General features: G+C 45.2%; 1 protein-coding gene across 1 annotated transcript in view; it reads left to right on the top strand.

Annotated features, from left to right (window-relative positions):
• Positions 1 to 9241: 9241 nt before the first annotated feature.
• The window catches only part of TMTC1 (transmembrane and tetratricopeptide repeat containing 1), a 150426-nt gene continuing 141833 nt past the window's right edge, over positions 9242 to 17834 (top strand). The window contains exon 1 of the mRNA XM_027894618.1: positions 9242 to 9623. Coding sequence (XP_027750419.1) covers positions 9313 to 9623 — 311 coding nt within the window. The 5' untranslated portion in view covers positions 9242 to 9312. The remainder of the gene's footprint in view (positions 9624 to 17834) is intronic.

Genomic DNA, 17834 nt, shown 5'->3' with positions numbered 1-17834 from the left:
TTTATTTATCTCCCCCAAAACTATTTTGATGTGTGGTCTTTGGAAAAATGGCTCATTTAAAATCATTTTTATAACTGGTTATTGAATGGATGGTGATCCATAGGCTATTCTTCTCATCAAGATGTCACCCACTGTCAGGTCTGACTAATAAGAGTTTATAGACCAGCGGTGAGTATAAGCAGTCTCAGTGACACGAATACAAACTCAGCAGCTCAGCTTACTGCAGCTTAGCACGGATTAATTTCCCGTGGCAGATGCCAACCTCATGCCAAAAAAGACTAACCCCATCTTTATGATTCTTCTCTTCTTCACAATTGTCAATCTGTGCAAGCACAAAGATAACTAGGAACAGGCCCAAATTACAAAGTGTGGATCTCTGCAGCACTTCTTTGAAGTTATGCTATGCCTGAGTTTTCCTTCAGGCTCCTCTCCAGTCCTTTCCTTTATAAAACTATTCAGAATTTGGTCTGTTTTTACCCTTTTTATCAACAGGTCTGTTTAAGTGGCAGCGATACAAATGACATTGATGCTCAGGTAATTAAGTTTTTTCTCTCTGACTTTTCCCAAGTAAGGATTGAGTACAGAAGTGTACTATGGTTTGGTAGAGTGGTTTGTTTGCTATTATTACCCTTTTTGTTTATACTGGAGGGTGTTGGCCTTTTGGCACTGAGAGGATGATATTGATGAGGGTCACAAAAATCCTTAGGTCTTGCAGAGAATCAACTATTATTCTTTAAGCAGCTTCCAGGAAAGCTGTGTGTCAGCGTACGTGACCCTCTACTCTACAAACAAAAAAGGTTGCCTTGTGCCTGAGGAACAGAACTCTGGCATGAACTTGATAATAGTTAAGGTATGCTGGGCCATGGAGCATCTCTGAAAGCCTGCAGGAAAAACTAAGAAGAACCTAGGATATGGCAGCGAGGTCAGATAAACCTCGAGCCAGGGCCCTGAATTTGATGTGAGGTCTCAAGGATGGAAGAAAGGGACAGGTGTCCTGTGCTGGAAGTGGTCTACTAGAGATGACAGAAAACCCTACAGAGAGGTGTTGCCAAAAAGGTTTAGTACCAGTGAGTGTGTTAGATTTGCTCTCAAACTACAACTTTATGTTTTATTTCTAGGCCTTCCAGGCTCCAAATGCTGTCTGGGAAGCTTCCAGATTCTTATTGAGGGATCCTAGGAGTGTTTCAGCTGAACTACAGATGACTTTGGGCTTTGGGCTGAAGCCGTGGGAAATTTTCGAAGCTCTAAACCAGGTCAGTAACTTTTTATGTTTAAACATTTTTTAAAATGGAAATTCAAAGGTTACAAGTTCCTATTGACTAAGAAGAAAGCTGGAGTGGAATTAGGCAGGAGAAATCAGGTGAAACACGTGAAGGGAGTGTGAGTGGGCATAAGAAAGTAAGGGAGACTCATTTCCTCAGAGAGACTCTGAAAGAAGGGAGTTCTGTGGTCCTTGTTCGTAGTAGGAGCTGAAAACCCTGAGCTCCTAAGTGTGCACTCATCCAGGGGAAAGCTGGGAAAAGTCACATATAGGTCTCCCCAGAGTATTTCAGGTGAGCCAAGATTTCATGTCCACTTGGCTAAAAGGTGTGCAAATATTGTTAGAGCATATGGCTTGTAATTCTTTACATTGCCAGGTTTGTAGCTCCACAACTCTGCAGTAACAATGTATCAAACCTCAATGCGCTAGAAGAGGAGAGAAAAGTGATTTTGGCCAAAACAAAACAACATTTGCACGAGCTCTCCCACCCTCATGTGTTCTTCATCCTCTTCCACCCTTGGATTCGGATTTATTTTTCTCTCCTCGTCGGGGTGTTCGATGGCTCTAAGCCTGTTCTTTTCTTCCTTACATCACTTCTTTAGGACTCTGGTTTATATTCTGCCCTCTGTTTCACTCTGTGTGTAGTCTGTCTTCAGTTTAGGGAGGTCCTGATAAGCTGCACATGGATGTGCTGGCATCTTGATGCCCTGGGTGCCATCTGCACCTACCATTCTCACAGCACTTCTGCTACTGCTCCTTCTGGTGCTTCCACACCTAGAGAATCACTTTCATTCAGAATGGGCTTGATATTTTAGTTAAAATTTCTGAAGTATTACAACATGTTTTACCTGTCTGCAGCAGACTCACAGGAGAGCAGATGAGTGTTGGAGAGCAAGGATAACTGGGAAGAGTCTGATTTATCCTACCACCAGTTTGAAGGTCACTTAGATGCATGGTCTGTGGGAACAGTGGAGAGGGAAAAGGCAGCACAGAAAAGCTACTCCAACCATTTCCAACTGCCTCCCTCTCCATCCCCGCTTCTTCCTGATGCTGTCCTTCTCCCCCAGGCTTTCAGATTGCTTCCTCTGAGAAGCTGCAGAAGGTTTTATTGCTTTGATTTTCAACAGATCTATTAGCTGCCTGTGAATTTCTCAATTGCCTTGGGAAAAGAGCAGAAGCAGAACCAGTCAAAAGCTGACTGGTGTGGTGGCTTTCCAGCCAGCATAGCTGGCTTAGGGGGTTGTAATTGTGCTTGGGAACTTACCTTTGCTTTGACACAGCCAGAGCTCCTCAGTGCACCTTGGTGTAAGAGGACTAGAGAGAAAAAGCAGAACCTGGAGTGACTGATTGAAGTGTTGTTTTATCTGGAGTGTTTGTTCAACGTAAACACTAGAATGTTAAGCATTGTAAAATGAAACTGTAGCTGCTTGCAAAAATGAAATCCAAAGAAGTCACTTGAAAAAAAAAAAAAAAAGTCATATTCCCTTCCCAGTAGCTTTTAAGGAAACTTTCACCCTCTTCAAATTACAGTGACTCTCTGTGGCTTATTCTACAATATAGATTTTAATATTTTTGCTAAAATTTATTCCAGCTGTTGTTTATCATAGAGATATGAAAATATTATTATAAAGAGTCTTGAATGGACTTGGTGCAGATTCATTAATTTGTAATTTTTCCATTTTAAACCCAAATATTAAAAAACAGATGAAAAGAAAGGTAATTGTAACCACTGGCTTCTACTTTACCATGATGAAATTGAGCTTGCTTGGTAATCAGAGAATAAATGTAGAGATTTCCTGATTTTATCCAAGAGCCTGATCTTATCAGACCATTTGCAATGACTGCAATTCAGTCGAGTCTGGGGATGCCAGAAGATCTCATGTATAAATCAGTTACTTTTAGAAGAGAATTGCTGCTGCATTTCAGCTCAGATATTACAGAAAACAAGACCAACCGAATCTGAATAGGGAACAGACGTGGGGTCTTTAATCTCTGTTTTTATTTTGACATATGAACTTTCAAGAGACAATTGCATTGGGGAACGTACAGCCAACTCTGAAGACTAAGCACAGGGTCAAATTAACTGATTCAGTACAGTCCAAGTTGAAAATGCCTCCTTTATCTCACCAAAATCAAATTCATCTTCTGAATCCAATGTCTCCCTACAGGAGTAATATGAATTCCAACCACTAAATATTGATCAGAGTTTCTTACCCTGTGTTTGACTCCAGTGCCCTCAGCAGCTCAGCATCCAACTGTACAGATACATGACAATTCCCTTTCACAGCCTTGTAGGAAGCATGTGGTGTCTGAGTTACTAATATCCATTTCCTGGGAAAGCTACCCTTTTAAAACAACTTCTCTCTAGCCAGATCCTAGCTTTAACCAGCCTCATACCCTTGCTGATCTGCCTGTACTCAGAAACAATGTTCCAGGTAGAGTGAAAATGTCATCCAGGGCTATGCACTGTAAGTGAAAAAAATGGTGGGTCATTTAAGAATCCCACATTTGCTTATCCAGAAGTGGACCTATCTTGAACTGGGTTTTCCCTTTTTAATTTTTCTGCTTCTGAGCCATTAACTGATTTCCATGAAATGCATAAAAATTCAGCTTAAACTGTCTCGTACTTAATCAGCAATAAGTAGATGAATGTTACAAGTGATAACTCTTATGACTCAAGCCCTATAGCCTGCACTTTTCCCTTGCTCTGCTGCAATAAAAAAGATCTGTCAGGCAAGGGCAAGACTGAGGACTTTCTTTGGGTTTGGGAAATTTCTTTTGCAACGCTTCTAGCAGAGGAAAAATGCAGATCCATGCTCAGTAGGGAAAGAAAAATGCTTTCACTCCTTCACTTGCCATTTCTTCATGGGGTCCTGAACACCCAAATCACACATACAGAAATAGAAAATACTAATCTCCTCAAGTGATGAGTGAATCTGCTGGAGTGGGCAACCTCAGCCACCTATGCCAGTCTGCCTCCACTTGGTAGGTGAAGAATCCAGTTCTTCTCAGTACTGGGGCTCGTCCCACCTTTGTGTTGTCCCTGACCTTTAAACTGTGACTACCAAACACAGGTCACTCTGCACCACTTGCTGGATGCCTCTCCTCTGTCAAATCAATGTCAAATCTGTTCCATCCACTGTGGGGACTCAAAGACTCTGTACAATCCTGCCCACAGACTAAGGCTTAACCTGGGTTTCTTCGAAGGCAGAAAATGCATTTGTTTCATGAGCTGAAAAAGAGATTTCCTCTAATCCAGTAACGACGATGGCAAGCTTTTTCTCAGCTTGAAATCTCTCATTTTGCACAAGCATATGAAGCAGGTGACAAATGGATATGAAAATGGGTCACAGAGGATTTTGTGTTACTTGCCATCTGTGTCAGGGAGGGGAAATGAGCATCCATGACGATCCACCAAACCGTGCTTACCATGTGATATCTTCTTGTTGATATCACTTTGTAAATACTGAGGGGTTTGAATTTTCAGGGCTGATATTCAGCACATGCTGACTGCCATGGTGAGAAGGCTTAGGAGGGGTTGTGGGCTGAACTTGAAATACTATATCCCTATTGAAAAGGGGAGGTCATCTTGAGGATATTGGATTTCTTTGTCTTCTAAGGATCTAAGGATCACAGAACCAGGGTACTAAGAAGTTTTCCTCTCCTGCTTATACTGCTTCTGGCTCTTGGCCACAGTTGAAAGTGAAAGCAAAGCCACAGGAACATTTGCTGGACTTTTGGAAGAATTCAACACGGAGAAACTTTCTGTTATCTGCATAGACCTAGAAGCAATTTGGTAAAAAAGAAAATAGGATCATAATTAGGATTTTTCCAGCCCAGCCCAATAGAGTTTTTCACTGTTGCAGTGCTCCCAGTAACTCCAAAGTTCAAATCCCACTTGACTAAACAGAACTATGCCTGCACTGAACTCCTTGGAGGGGCTCTGTACCACATGGATTGCTCTCTGTCTCTCCAAAGCTCTTCCAGCATAGACAGCACATTGGATTAAAGATGCCAAACTTGGTTCCAGGTTTGCAATGCTCCTTCATTTAGGGTGGCAATTTCCTTTAATAGCTAGCAGAACCTGGTGACTGCCTCGTTCCTAAATTTATTTATTTTTTTACTTTTTTTTTTTTCTTTTAACCATATGAACATAATTGGTATCAACTGAAGATTATATGCATGGCAGATACAGAGTTTCTTCCCGGGGCTACTACTGAAATGAATTGCAGAACCATTCAGTAACTGACTACAAGCAGAAATCACTTGGACCAGTTACCAAATGACTTAGTTTAAATGTAAAATTATTTGTTCAGACAGCAAGAAACTATTTACATGTGCTACTTTTGAAATTTACCTCTAGGTATGACCATATGGTAATTTAACTTTTAAATTGTATTTACTGCATTCTTATACTTTAATCAGTCAGTGCAAAGCTAAACTCCTCAGAACTCCGTGTTTAAGTCTGAAACTCAAAACATTTGCAGTTTCTCTCTGCCTTTGAGCAGTTGCCATCTTCAGATAATAACAGATCAATCAGTGCTCAACCCTTTGAAGTGTATCCTCTCAAATGTGTCTCCTGCCTTGCATACGCTGCCGTATGTTTTACTCCAAGTGGAGCCTAAACTTTCCTGCTTCAGAAGTAACGAGCTCTGCTCAATTAGCAGAGCCAGATTTTTTTGAGCATCGCACATAATTAGTTTCAAGGTCTCCAGTTTTAACAGCCATTTGCTAATCTTTTTTATATAGCTGGCACAAAACTTGTGATTCAAATACAAGGAGGCAGCAAATAGCTGGAGTTCTTCAACTACACACCATTCCCTAGAACTCAGCTAGGTTTTTCTGAGAAGCAATTTGGCTTCACATTTCAGGAGCGATGACATGGCTGCTTTCGGTAGAGAAAGAATCAAGGCTTGCAGAAGGAAGAAATACTTATTAGACCACATATTTTTGGAAGTGGTAAAGCCGCTTTGGAGCAAATCATCCCACTGCTGTATTCTCTTCTTTCTCTCTTTCCTCTCCCTCTATGCATATGCCTGCATGTATATGTACAGACTTGACATCCAATATACAGCAGTGTTCAGTATGTGTTCTCCTGCTCTCTGAATTCTTTTTGCTTTTAGTTTATTTATAGGTGGTCAGGACTTCTAGCAACAGACAACTCGAATTCAGTCTGCAATGGTGACTGCTGCGTGACAAGGTAATGTTTTCCTTTGTAGCGAAAGTAGAAGGTGATATGTTTGTATTTGAGAAGGTCTTGGTGTGAAGAACAGGAGGTCTTCCTCCATGGCTGGCTGGAGCGTTGCTTTGTCTCTTTCTGATGTTCGCTGGAGGGAAGAAAGGAAAGATCTGATCTGTCTTGGAGAAGTGAGAATAGATTTTCTTCTCATTCAAGAAACTTGGCAAAATCAGTGTACAAAATGTACAGTGTAAATGCAAAATATAAAATGTACGCAAAAAACCACTTTATGCCTATCGTTTCAATAATCATATGAGAAAACAGGCTTTTTCTCCCTGGCAGACTCTAGGTTTCTATGCCAGATGAAAGCTTATGGCCAGTGTTGGTGCCCTCCTATGGAGAGTAAGGGTAAGGAGTCTTGAATTGGTCAGGACTGCCATCTCTCTCTTTTTGGCGTTATCAGGCATAGGGGGTGATGAAAGCAAACAGGAAATTGTAGATCTGTGTAAGAAGCAATGTTATTTATTCCATAGAATGTGCCTGTTTTACTAGGTGACATTTGATGGCTGTGCACGATACTGTCATAAGATATTGACAGGAAATTCCTTGATGGGAAAATTATTTTTTATCACCTCTTCATCATTTACCATTTTAGAACTCTGTATTTTTTGTGAGCTTTATGTGAAGAACTAGTTAAGCTCAAAGAGTGAACAGCAGGAACATATACCACAGTCCTGGATAACAAATGGAGAGACCTGTCGGGTTGCTGATGGCAGCCCTGGGCCCTGTTTTGTGTCAGGAGCAGGTTATCGGTGGGCTGTCCCCAACCTGTGATGATGGAGCAGGACAGAAGGCTGAAAGACATTAGTGAGAAAGGCCGTGTGGACCCTGATCCACAGAAGAGTAGACCAGAGGTACAGGGGGAGGGACAGCCTGCTGAGGAGCAGGGCTGGTGGGTGTATTGGGTTTGTTGGGGTCACATAGCAGTGCTGCTGACCCCCCTTTAGGCTGCCTAGCTCACCCACATGCAGCTCATCGGCCCCAGAGAATAGCTGGACTCTCAGCTGCCCATTTCAGAACTACAGGGATTTGCAGATTTTGTTTGGTGGAGTAAATTAGAATTTCAAATATTACCTTCAGGCTACTGTAAGACAATTTTCAACATTTAAATCCTACACATTGTCTTTGTTTTCATCAACATCGTAGCCCATTCTTCCCCCCCCCATCCCCCCCAACTGTCACCATTTTTATTTATGTCAACAAAAAGTCCCTATTCCACCTTTAGGCATATGTAAAATAATGACTTCATTTCCAGAGCTGCTGGGCACTTGTGGGCTGACCAAACTTTGAAACTTTGGTGAAAATGAACACTAACACACCCCCTCGTGCTGGTGAAAGCTCCAGGTAGCCGACTGCCTAAATGTCATCAGCAACCTAAAGTTTGAACTGATGACTCTGCTTCTGGTGGAGTTTCCTCCTGTCCCGGATATAAACACACTGTCCTAGTTGGAGTTAACTGTTATTTTTAGCTATGACAAAAGTGCATCTGAAAAGCCTGTTCTGTTGCACTTGGAAAATACCAGATCACTCGAAGTGCCAAATATGCTGGGGGAAAAAGCATTCCTGGAGCGCGCTTGCCCCAGACAGTCTGTGTGAACTCTCCACGGCTTCCGCTCCCCTCTTTTTCCCCACACGCGGGCAGGCTCGCTCACACGCACACACAGAGAGCAGCTTGGAACTGCACGGGCTGGTGGTGAACCCTGCTCAGTGTATCTTTTCTCAAGAACAAATTCAAAGTGCGTCCAGTATGTTCGCTCACCTAATTGAATCTAAGCTGCTTTGCCAAGCGGTGTTATTGCTTTGTTCGGTTATAAGCAGGAGGCTTTCTCTAAATGGCAGAACTTCATTAATAGAGTCCTTGTTTTCATGTTTTTTGAAAAATCCATGACTACATCGCTTTTGTACAGGGCTGAATAGAGGATCTGACCACAGCCTTTCCTTAAGTGAAAGTTACTGGGAGTTGTCACTAAGACAAGAAAGGTCATGTATGGGAGGGAACGGATACACTGCAGCTCTCAAATAATTTTGAAAGAGGGACAGGAGCTGGACCAGAGTAGAGAAAACAAGTTCCATGGCACCAAAACGCTTTCCCCTCCAGCAGGATAACACCGTGAGGGACTGTTCGGCACAGCTGATGCTGCAGCGTGGAGGGTGTGGGCAAGCACTGATGCTGTGGAGCAGCGTGGATGCGGTGCAGCAGCATCGATACCGGATCAGCACGCACGCGGTGGGTGCTGTGGAACACCGCGGGTGCCGTGGAGCCAGCTGGGATGTTCCCGCTCCCGAGGTGAGCCTGGCCCACAGGGAAGCTGCGACTGGGGGGATGCCCACGGGGGATTGGAAGAGGCGCTGGCACCAGGCGGCGAGGCAGCCCTGGGAGAGGACGGACAGGGCGACCCCGGGCAGCGGGCTCCGCTCCGCTCCCCGCAGCGCTCCCCGCCCGCGGGCGGCGCGGTCCCGCGTGGGAGCTGCCGTGCCCTGGCGCATCTCTATCCCCGGTGCGCGGGGGGCACCGCGGGCTGAGCCCACCCCGCCGACGGGCTGAGGAGGTGGCGGCGGTGTGACAGCGCGGCAAGGAGCATGCGTGCAGGAGGGGGGGGGGTGCGAGGGGGAGGAGGAGGAGGAAGAGGAGGAGGGGAGGGATGGCGCGGGGAGGCGGCCGCTGTTTATTTGCAGCCGGGCAGGCAGCGTCTCGGCAGAGCGCGAGTGGCCGGCGGCGGTCCCGCTGCTCGCCCCGCACCATGCGGGCGCCGCTGCCTCCCCGTGCCGCGGCGGCGGCGGAGCCGGGGCAGCCCTGGCGGCGCCCCGCGCCATGGCGGTGACGGGCTCTGCGCGGGGCTCCCGCAGCCGGGACCGAGCCGCGCCGGCCCCGTCCCCGCCGGCGAGCGGGCGGCGCGGCGGGGCGGCGGCGGCGGCGGTGCTGGCGGGGCTGTGCGCCCTGTGCTACGGCAACTCCCTGCGGGGCGAGTTCGTGCACGACGACGTGTGGGCCATCGTGAACAACCCCGACGTGCGGGCGGCCGCCCCCGTGTCCGCCGCCTTCGCCAACGACTTCTGGGGCAAGCGCATGGCTGAGAACACCAGCCACAAGTCCTACCGGCCCCTCTGCGTCCTCACCTTCAAGTGAGTGCCCGGCGCCGCGGATCCCCCTCCGTCCGGACCCTCTCCCGGCCTCGCGCCCGGGCGGAGGGGAGCGGCCGGACCTGGGAGGGGGTCGGGGGGAGTCCCGCGGCACCGGTCCCGCACCCTCGGCTTCGTGATTCAGCATTTCTGCGGGGAGTTGTGCAGGACGGGAGGCGCCCCGGGGGCGGGCAGGGGGCTCAGCCGCCGGGGCGGTCCCGCTGCTCGGCCCGGTGGAAGTTTGCGGGAGATGAAGAGCGATGAGGCGCCGCTTCGCGGGAGCCCGCCACTCTCCCGGCAAGTGCCCCGCTTCCCTGGCGGTTTGGGAACAGGTGGCGCCTCGTCCCCGGGCTGCCGGGGGGGATAAAAGGGAAAAGCGAGCGTTTTGCAAAGCGCTTTTGACTGAGAAAGGTGTTCACGTAATATCTTCGTGAGTTCCTCTCCTCTGCTTTATCTCCAGTACTTTTTCTCTGCAGTTGAGCGATCGCGCCAGAAACTTCCCGGGTTCTGTTTTGAAGCATAGCCATCCTTACCTTTCTTCTTACCGCTAAGCGAGGAGTTCAGCCTCGCGGGTACCGCGCCGTTCGGTGCATCCCTCCTGGCAGCTCCCAGCCTCTCGTGTTAGTCGCAGAGTTCCCCGGCAGCCTCGCTGCTTCAGATGTTCCCTGTGTACCGCGCAGAGTTGTTGAGGAGGAGTTTCGGTTTTATAGGAATGAAGAGAAGTTGAACAGAAACAAGTGACAGTTCCCATCGCTAATCCTAGAAAGAAAACCCTTACCTGCCTCTTTCCCCGATGAAAAGAATTTGTTGCAGATCAGCTTAGCTACAATCCATACAGTTTATCATTCTTTCCATTAGGTTTTTCTCTTTATAATTTATTCTGATGAAACATTAATGATGGTGAATATTTAGCACGTTTTAGTATTTAAAAATGATACCTGTGTTTGCAGGGAGCTGTGCTGAAGAGCTGGGGTAGTTGGGTGATGTTTAGCACTCAGGTCCTGTTTGCAGGTGATCAGCAGATGCTCATTACAAACTATGGAAGGCATAAGGAATAAACTGTATGGGCAGTAGCAAGTATGCCAGGAGGATGTGTTACCCGATCCTGGTTGCCTCTGCTAATTCAATGCTAATTCATTGAAAGGTTTGATATGCAAATAGAATTTCACAAACTATGTGGAAATCACATGTGTGTGTGAAGCAAGAGCAGTTTTTGGGATTGAGGCATTCCTTTGGCATTCCCAGGGAGCACTTGCTGCCCTTCTATTTTAAAGGTGGGCTTGGAGCCAGGAGCTATTGGTATCGGCTGTCCGGGGAAGCAGGGCTGGATGGGCACAGGGTGGCATATCCCCGATAAAGCAAAGCTGAACGGCACAGACCCTTTTAGACTGGATTGTTTAGAACAGGTTTTGTGCCTTCTCCTTGAAGGGTGTCTCAGCACGTTTCTTTAAGGAATGATGCGGGTGTAGGTTGCCACGGGCAGAGGTGTCTCTGTGCACGCAGAGTGCCTTCTCCATCGTCTGTCCAGCCAAACTGTTGTAGCTGGCGATCTGTCTAATTAATCTGTTCATCCATCAGTACACCTGGGGGTAATGTGAGATGTGAGTGAACTTGTGCATGTCACCGCTGTCCCCACTGTGTGCAGTATTAGTGCCAGACTTGGCTTCCCAGATCAGGTTGCAGGATTGAGGTTATGTTATGCTAATGAGCAAAAGAGTCTTCAACTTTAATAATGGAATGCTTTAGTTCCCATTTGTCTGTATTTGAACTGGTTTTGCCTTTGCTGTTTAAAGGTGTGTGCATGTCTCAAAAAAGGATGAAGTGCTGTCTCTGTCTAGTCCTTTTTGGAAGGGAAGTGAGACTAATTTTGTGAGCAAGATTTCATCCTCAGTGCTTATAATAACCATACAGCAAAGACATTGGGTCAAAGGCAGAATCATTTGTTCCCCATTTGGCATTGCATTTGGAATAGGGAAGGAATCGTTTATCTTCCCTGGGTGCAGAGGAAGATTATTTCCACAGTGTCCCAATTTATCCTTTCAGCCATCCAGTTTCCATATTCTTCCCATTTAATTTCTACCAGTAGGATATCAGAGGAAGATGTTAAGCACTGGGTGGAGTGGATCCTCCAAACTTAGTGCTTCCAAAGAAGCCTCAGGGAGCTTTTGCCAGGCGGTACTGAGCCTGTGGTTGAGCTGTGCTCTGCCTGCCTGAGCCATCCACCCCTGCCTTGCCCGGCAGGAGGTTGCTGGCTGCTCTCTGTCCTCCTGCAGAAGGAGAAAGGATTTTTACCCTGATGCTTGTAAAATGCTCAACAGAAACTGACTCCTAACTGAATAGGAAGGAATATTGCTAATACTTTTGTTAGAATTTACTGCATCCACTTAGGATACTTGAGGAAACTGTGGTGACTTGTGCTTTGCAGGATCTTGCTGAGGAAAGGAGAAGGGACCAAAGTATTCTGGTACCTTTAATTTTTAAATTCTCTTGTTTTATTTAATTTATTTCATTGTTGTGCTTAACTTGGTCAAATCCAAGGTATTTTAATAGCAGCATGAATCTTTATACCTGCCTAGTGGCTCTGCTTCTCTTGCATGAAACTTTAATCTGTAAAGGCTTGTTTTGCATATTGCTGTACTAAGATTAAAGAATCTGGGAGATCTCCAAACCGCATGCACAGAACAGATGTGAAGGGTGGGCTGAAATTTGTATCTACAGATTCATCAATCTACAAAAACTTAGTCTCTTTTCTGCCTTTTGTGGCTGTGAAAGTAAGAGGAAGGACTCATGGTGCCCTGTGGACTTTTCATTAGGCTGAACATAACCTATTGTATAAGCTGCGAGTTCCTGAAATGATCTCAATTAAAAAAATTTATCACCCATCTGTCAGAAAAATCTGAAGCAGACATTGCTGAAATTGTGTAACAGTAGTTCAGTGTCCCTGACGAATTGGAAATCATAAGTGACAGTCCTCATTCCACTAGATGAATGCTCTGGAGCCAAGAAGTGAAAAGAGCTCAAGTATTTGACATTATTCACACCGGATCTGACAGTATGAATGATCAGAGGAAAATAAGAGTGGCCTCTGTTACTGGAACCATTAAGCAAAACTTAAAATATTCATAGAAGTACTGCATTGTTTCATGTGGGTTAGCATCAGAGGGGGGAAAAAAGCCTGCACATGGATCGTTGAATTAAATAATGCCTGCTTTGTGTCTTTGAACTTCTCTTACCTTTTCTCTTGACTTCTGTAAAGTAAAGGAGTGTTAAAACTACTTGGTTCAGAAGCATTCCTATTACACATGGGTAACTGTTAGGTGACAGGTCTAGCACAACTCCTCATCTGCATAGGAGGTGAGATGGTAGGCAGGGGTTTTGCTTAGTCCTTAGGAAAAACGTACTTCGTGTTCTCCAGTTGCTGTCACTCAGAGGTGTTCACCTGCAGATATTTTTTTCTCCAAGCAGTGATTCAGTATACTTTTTTCTAAAGAAGATGACTTTTTTGGACTCAGGATATACAATTTCTTGGTGTCTTCCTTATAAAATGTTAAGATGAAGGGTAGGGGGAAAAAAAGAACTGCCAGTTCTGTAATTCACTCAGGATTTTATATTTAAACTGGGTGCTTTCTGTCTTACACCTTGTCTCCACTAACAGAAGTTCACTGAATCATTTATTCCCTCAGTAGCACTTAAGTTACTCCTTGGTTCCAGTGGTTTTGCAAAAATGTTTCTCAGCTGTTGAAGCAGAAGGTGCAATCCTCAGTGCTGTCTCACTCCCTCTTTCTCTTTTTGTTTGCCAAATCCCCATTTTGGTAGATTTTTCAGCCCAGAAACAAACAGGTGATGAAGATTTGGTGTAGTCAGCAGCACAGCGGACTTGGTAGGGAATGGGGAGAGTGAAGCCTTTTGAAGCCTCCACAGATGCCAAGATTTAAAGACTTTTAGCCAGATTTGAGCCTCCTGGTTGGCAGGTGGTTGAGAAGTGAAGGCCCTGCCTGCTCAACCTCATTGGTGGTGCCAAGGCAAACGCTGGTGAGGGAGGTGCCTCAAAGTAACACTTCACCAGGGGCAAAAGGGAACAGCAGTGACAGGTCTAGGACATGTAGCCGTGACAAAGACTTGGGAGGATGGCATTGGGCAGAGAAACACAGCTAATACCTGGTCTTCCTAGAAGGAGAAGATGACTGTTCGCATGGAATATGCTTGGCTCTGTGGGAAGGGTGTGAGAGTATCTACTCCAGCTGCTGCTGGGTGGCTCTGGTGGCTGAGGAGGAGAGGAGCTGTGGGAGATAGGTTGCAAAAAGGAATGCAGCTCTCCCACCAGAAAAGATGTGCACAATTTGTGCCCAGAGCCATCCTACTAGTACTCCATCTGGAAAAAAAAAATGGGGGAAAAGAGAAATTAAAAAGTCTGGGCTGTGTTCAGGTGCTGATTGCAGAATGGATAACTCTCCAGATCTGCCCATCAAGGCTGCTATCCAGTGATGGCTTGGGTATGTACCTTCCTGGGAAGTAAATGGGACCCTTCAGCAGCAGTTCAGTATTCTTGGTGGGCACCAAGAGCCCACTTGAGAGACTACCAGTGGCTTCAGATCAAAGCCTTAAGTGACTGTAAGCTTGGGTTAGATGTGAATACATACTCAGAGAACTGATTCAATAATTCACTGCCAGCCTTCTGATCTATCTAGTTGTTTACAGCTGATCCTTCCGTTTTTTTCAGCTCTACCAGTGGCATGAGTTTCAAGGACAGGGAGCTTAAGAAAACCTAAATAACCTGGGGAAGGAAAAAAAGACCTTAGATTTTCTTTTCTTGATTTAATGCTGTATTACAGTTTGACATTGCAGGGTAATATAGCGGAGCTATAATGTGTCAGGTTAAATACAAGTATTTTCTTCACTCTGTACATCACAATGTTTGTGTCAGTATTTCTCTTGTAGCCTACTATTTCGACCCAAGCTGTGGCAATCACTCTCCACATCGATACTGTGATACCTGCCATGAAATTGATGTAGTACTGGTGTAGCCACACCGGGCGAGGTGCAGTTTGTAAAGAGAAGCAGATGCTTTTATTAGACTGGTTGTGTTATAGTTGGAATATACAGACACACCTCTAAGCACATAACCTTCTCTTCTGACCCAGAGCAGAATGCCTTGCTGCCATTTCAGGTTTCTCCCAAAGCTCAGTGCCTCAAAGCTTGATTTTTCTTTTTTTTTCCAGGTGCACAGAAGTCCCCCACACAAATGTCATTTTCGTAGCAGGTGTCTGATTCTTTTGGCTGCAGGTTTGGGCTGTGTTTCTCTAGAGGGTTGCTTGCACTCCCTGGAAGGAGGACAGGACTGCTGGGGAGGGTCAGGGGAAGCTCCCTGCCCGGGGATGGGGGGTGCAGATGTGGCTGAGGGTCCATGCTGTCATGCTGCTTGCAGCCAAGCCCAGAGATGAGGATCTGCCCAGTAGGAGAGCTGTGTACAAAACATTTAGGACTTCTGCTCTGTCATATTTTCTCACTCAATAAAATTTGCCTGTCTTTTGAATTAAAAGCCTTTTATGAGGGGAAGAGTTCACTAATTCTCCTGCATGACTTGGCAGAGGTGAATACAGTCAGTTATTTTTGCTGCTTGCTTCAGGCGTGTTTTGTCTCTTTAACACCTACCAGTTCCTGGGGATTTTCTCTCATTGGGCATTCTATTCCTCTTGCACCAATGTCACCCTTAATTTTCTTTGGTCATCTTTTACCTAAAAGGCTCAGGTTTTGACCAACCTTCTTACCCACAGGAGCATCCCTGTCAATACTCTTTAGAGTCCATGAAAATAAAGTGCTCTGGCTGCTGCTGGTGAGCTAAAGGCATTTCTCTGCATTTGCTTGCTCCGTTTCTTACTGCTTTCTCGGCCTTTCTCATTTATTGTCTCACAGATTCAAAGAAAGAAAGGGAAAAGGGCTGTTCTCTTTTCACTCACTGTGCTTGGTTTTGTTTTGTTTTTCCTTGCCTCTGTATAAATTAAAAAGGCAATTCCTTCATGGCCTGTAGCTTAGTTCCAACTAATTTCAAAGTTTGGGGAAAACTATTATACCTGGTTTGAAAAACTGTCTTTAGGCCTAATAACTTTATACTAGACTTCTGTTAGTGTTGGTTTCTCTTCTTGACGAGTGACTGTGCTAGCCGGGTTCTTGATCACATTTCATCTCTCCCTGCACTCGGAAGAGGACTGCCTGATTGATGGCTGCTGAAGAGTTTCATGACATGTTAGTTTCCATCAGTGCGTTGCTCTTGCTGAGATACTGTTCAAGAGTAATTTTGAAGACAAACCTGCCTTTTGTTCAATATCCAGGTAAAATGACACCTGGTTTGTCAGTAACTTGCCGTCATCTGGATATCTTTTTTTTTTTTTTTTTTTTTTTTTTTAGTTTTCCAAGTTTGTGGAGGCAAGTCTAAAGCTGTGTGAATGATGCTCTCGTTATTCTTAACGCAGGGAAGATCATCACACCACAATTTCTAGGGTTTCACTAGAAATTTCTGCCCTGGCCTGTTTGCTGCTCTCAAGATGCTGCTTCTTTCCAGTCTAATTGTGATTTCTATTTTCTCTTTCTAACTGCTGGAAAGCAGTAACCTGCTTTGAATGCCAACACTTAACTAGTGCTCTTCTAAGTGATGACTGTTGTGCTCTAAGGGAATTTCTGTAGCTTGGGAACTGATAACGGCCTCTGTCTTCTCACCCATCGCCATTATAGCAAATCAAGTAACAAACCATTTAAACCTTATTGTCCATTTAATTCTGAGGCATTGTACTGTACTATGGAATGATTATCAGCAGAAATCAGCACAAAGTGCTGTTGCACTGTGGTGGAAACTCTGCCCTGCTTGTGCTGGCTGTTGCACTAACACTTCTGCAAAGGTGCTGATTTTCTGTTTACTGCTACAGGTTTTTCATTAATCTTTAAGCTGTTTTCACAAAGAGCTTTAACCATTATTGCCACTGATGCAGCTGCACCTCTTTTGGAGTGCAAATGCTCGTTTTCCTGGCACACAGTACATGCATCTGTGGAGTTTATAAGGAGATTCCACCGTACACTGAAATTGGTTGTTACTTTGCATAAAGTTTGCCATATATAACCCACAATTTTAACAGGAAAAGAAGATGATAGTAAGCTTAATGCATTCTTATGTTAGATTAATTTATATGATCTGCATGTGAGCCTTCCTTTATAAAAACTGTGGGGGTTTTATGAGGTGTAGGATGCTCTGAGACTTTCCATTAAGTGTTACTTGCTATAACAAATTACCATTATTATCCTGTGCATTTCTGTTTCATAAAATGTTGTGTTTCTCTGTTAGTCTTTTGAAAATAATAAAACAGATTAAACTAAACAAGAGCTGCCCAGGGATAATAACAAAGTCTATAAAAAGAGAAACTTGCCAATTATAGTTTACAATATTATTAAATCATAAGAGGCCTTAAAAAGGGTTGAATGAGTATTCCTGTGTACAAGTGGAAGAAAAGCACTATATTAGAGCCTGGGGGTGCTGATGATTGTATACAGTCACTGGATATTTATGGGATTTGTCTCTTGCAGCACAGACCACTCTGGTTCTGTGTCTGTGAGGATGAAGTCAATGAGTCCCACTCTATTTCCAGGCCCTCTCTATAGGGAGTTGCTTACCCAGATGTGGCCCTGTTTGATGATATCTAGAGGAGGTGTAAATTCCTGTGGCTTGAGGGTAGCATGGTCCCTGCTCTACAAATGCCATTCTTTGAGGCGGCTGTGCCACTGGTAGGGAGGGCTCGTGGTAACTGTGAGTTCTGATAGATGTTACTTTTCTTTTAAGAGCTAGAATGATTTACTTCTTCCAGAGAGCTGTTTTACAGGCTCTACTCAGTGAACCTTCAACAGCTGGTGTCTGTGAAAGTCTCTTTCTGAGAGTGGAGCTGCGTAATTCCCTTTCCTGGAGTGGATGGTTGTGGGAAGTGGAACTGCCAGAGCCTGCAGAGAATCAAGCTTCTAGCAATAGCAGCTGCCCAGAACTGCCTGGGGGCCGGCTGCAGGGGCCAGAGCAGCCCCAGCCTTACAGACCTCTGCAGGATTTCCCTCTCTTGGGCCCCCAAAGACCACACCTTCCCTTCCTCCCCTGGCGATCCCTTCCCCCTGAATGAATAAACATATCCTCCTAACCAATATCTTCAAACCTCCTTATCAGAAATCCTCGAGATTCGAGGG

The sequence above is a fragment of the Empidonax traillii genome, unplaced genomic scaffold (genome assembly GCF_003031625.1).
Source record: "Empidonax traillii isolate 1590-97213 ecotype Southwest subspecies unplaced genomic scaffold, ASM303162v1 scaffold434:size946695, whole genome shotgun sequence".
Lineage (NCBI taxonomy): Eukaryota > Metazoa > Chordata > Aves > Passeriformes > Tyrannidae > Empidonax > Empidonax traillii.
Note: the sequence above shows the minus strand (reverse complement) of the source record. Positions and strands in the feature narration are given on the sequence as shown.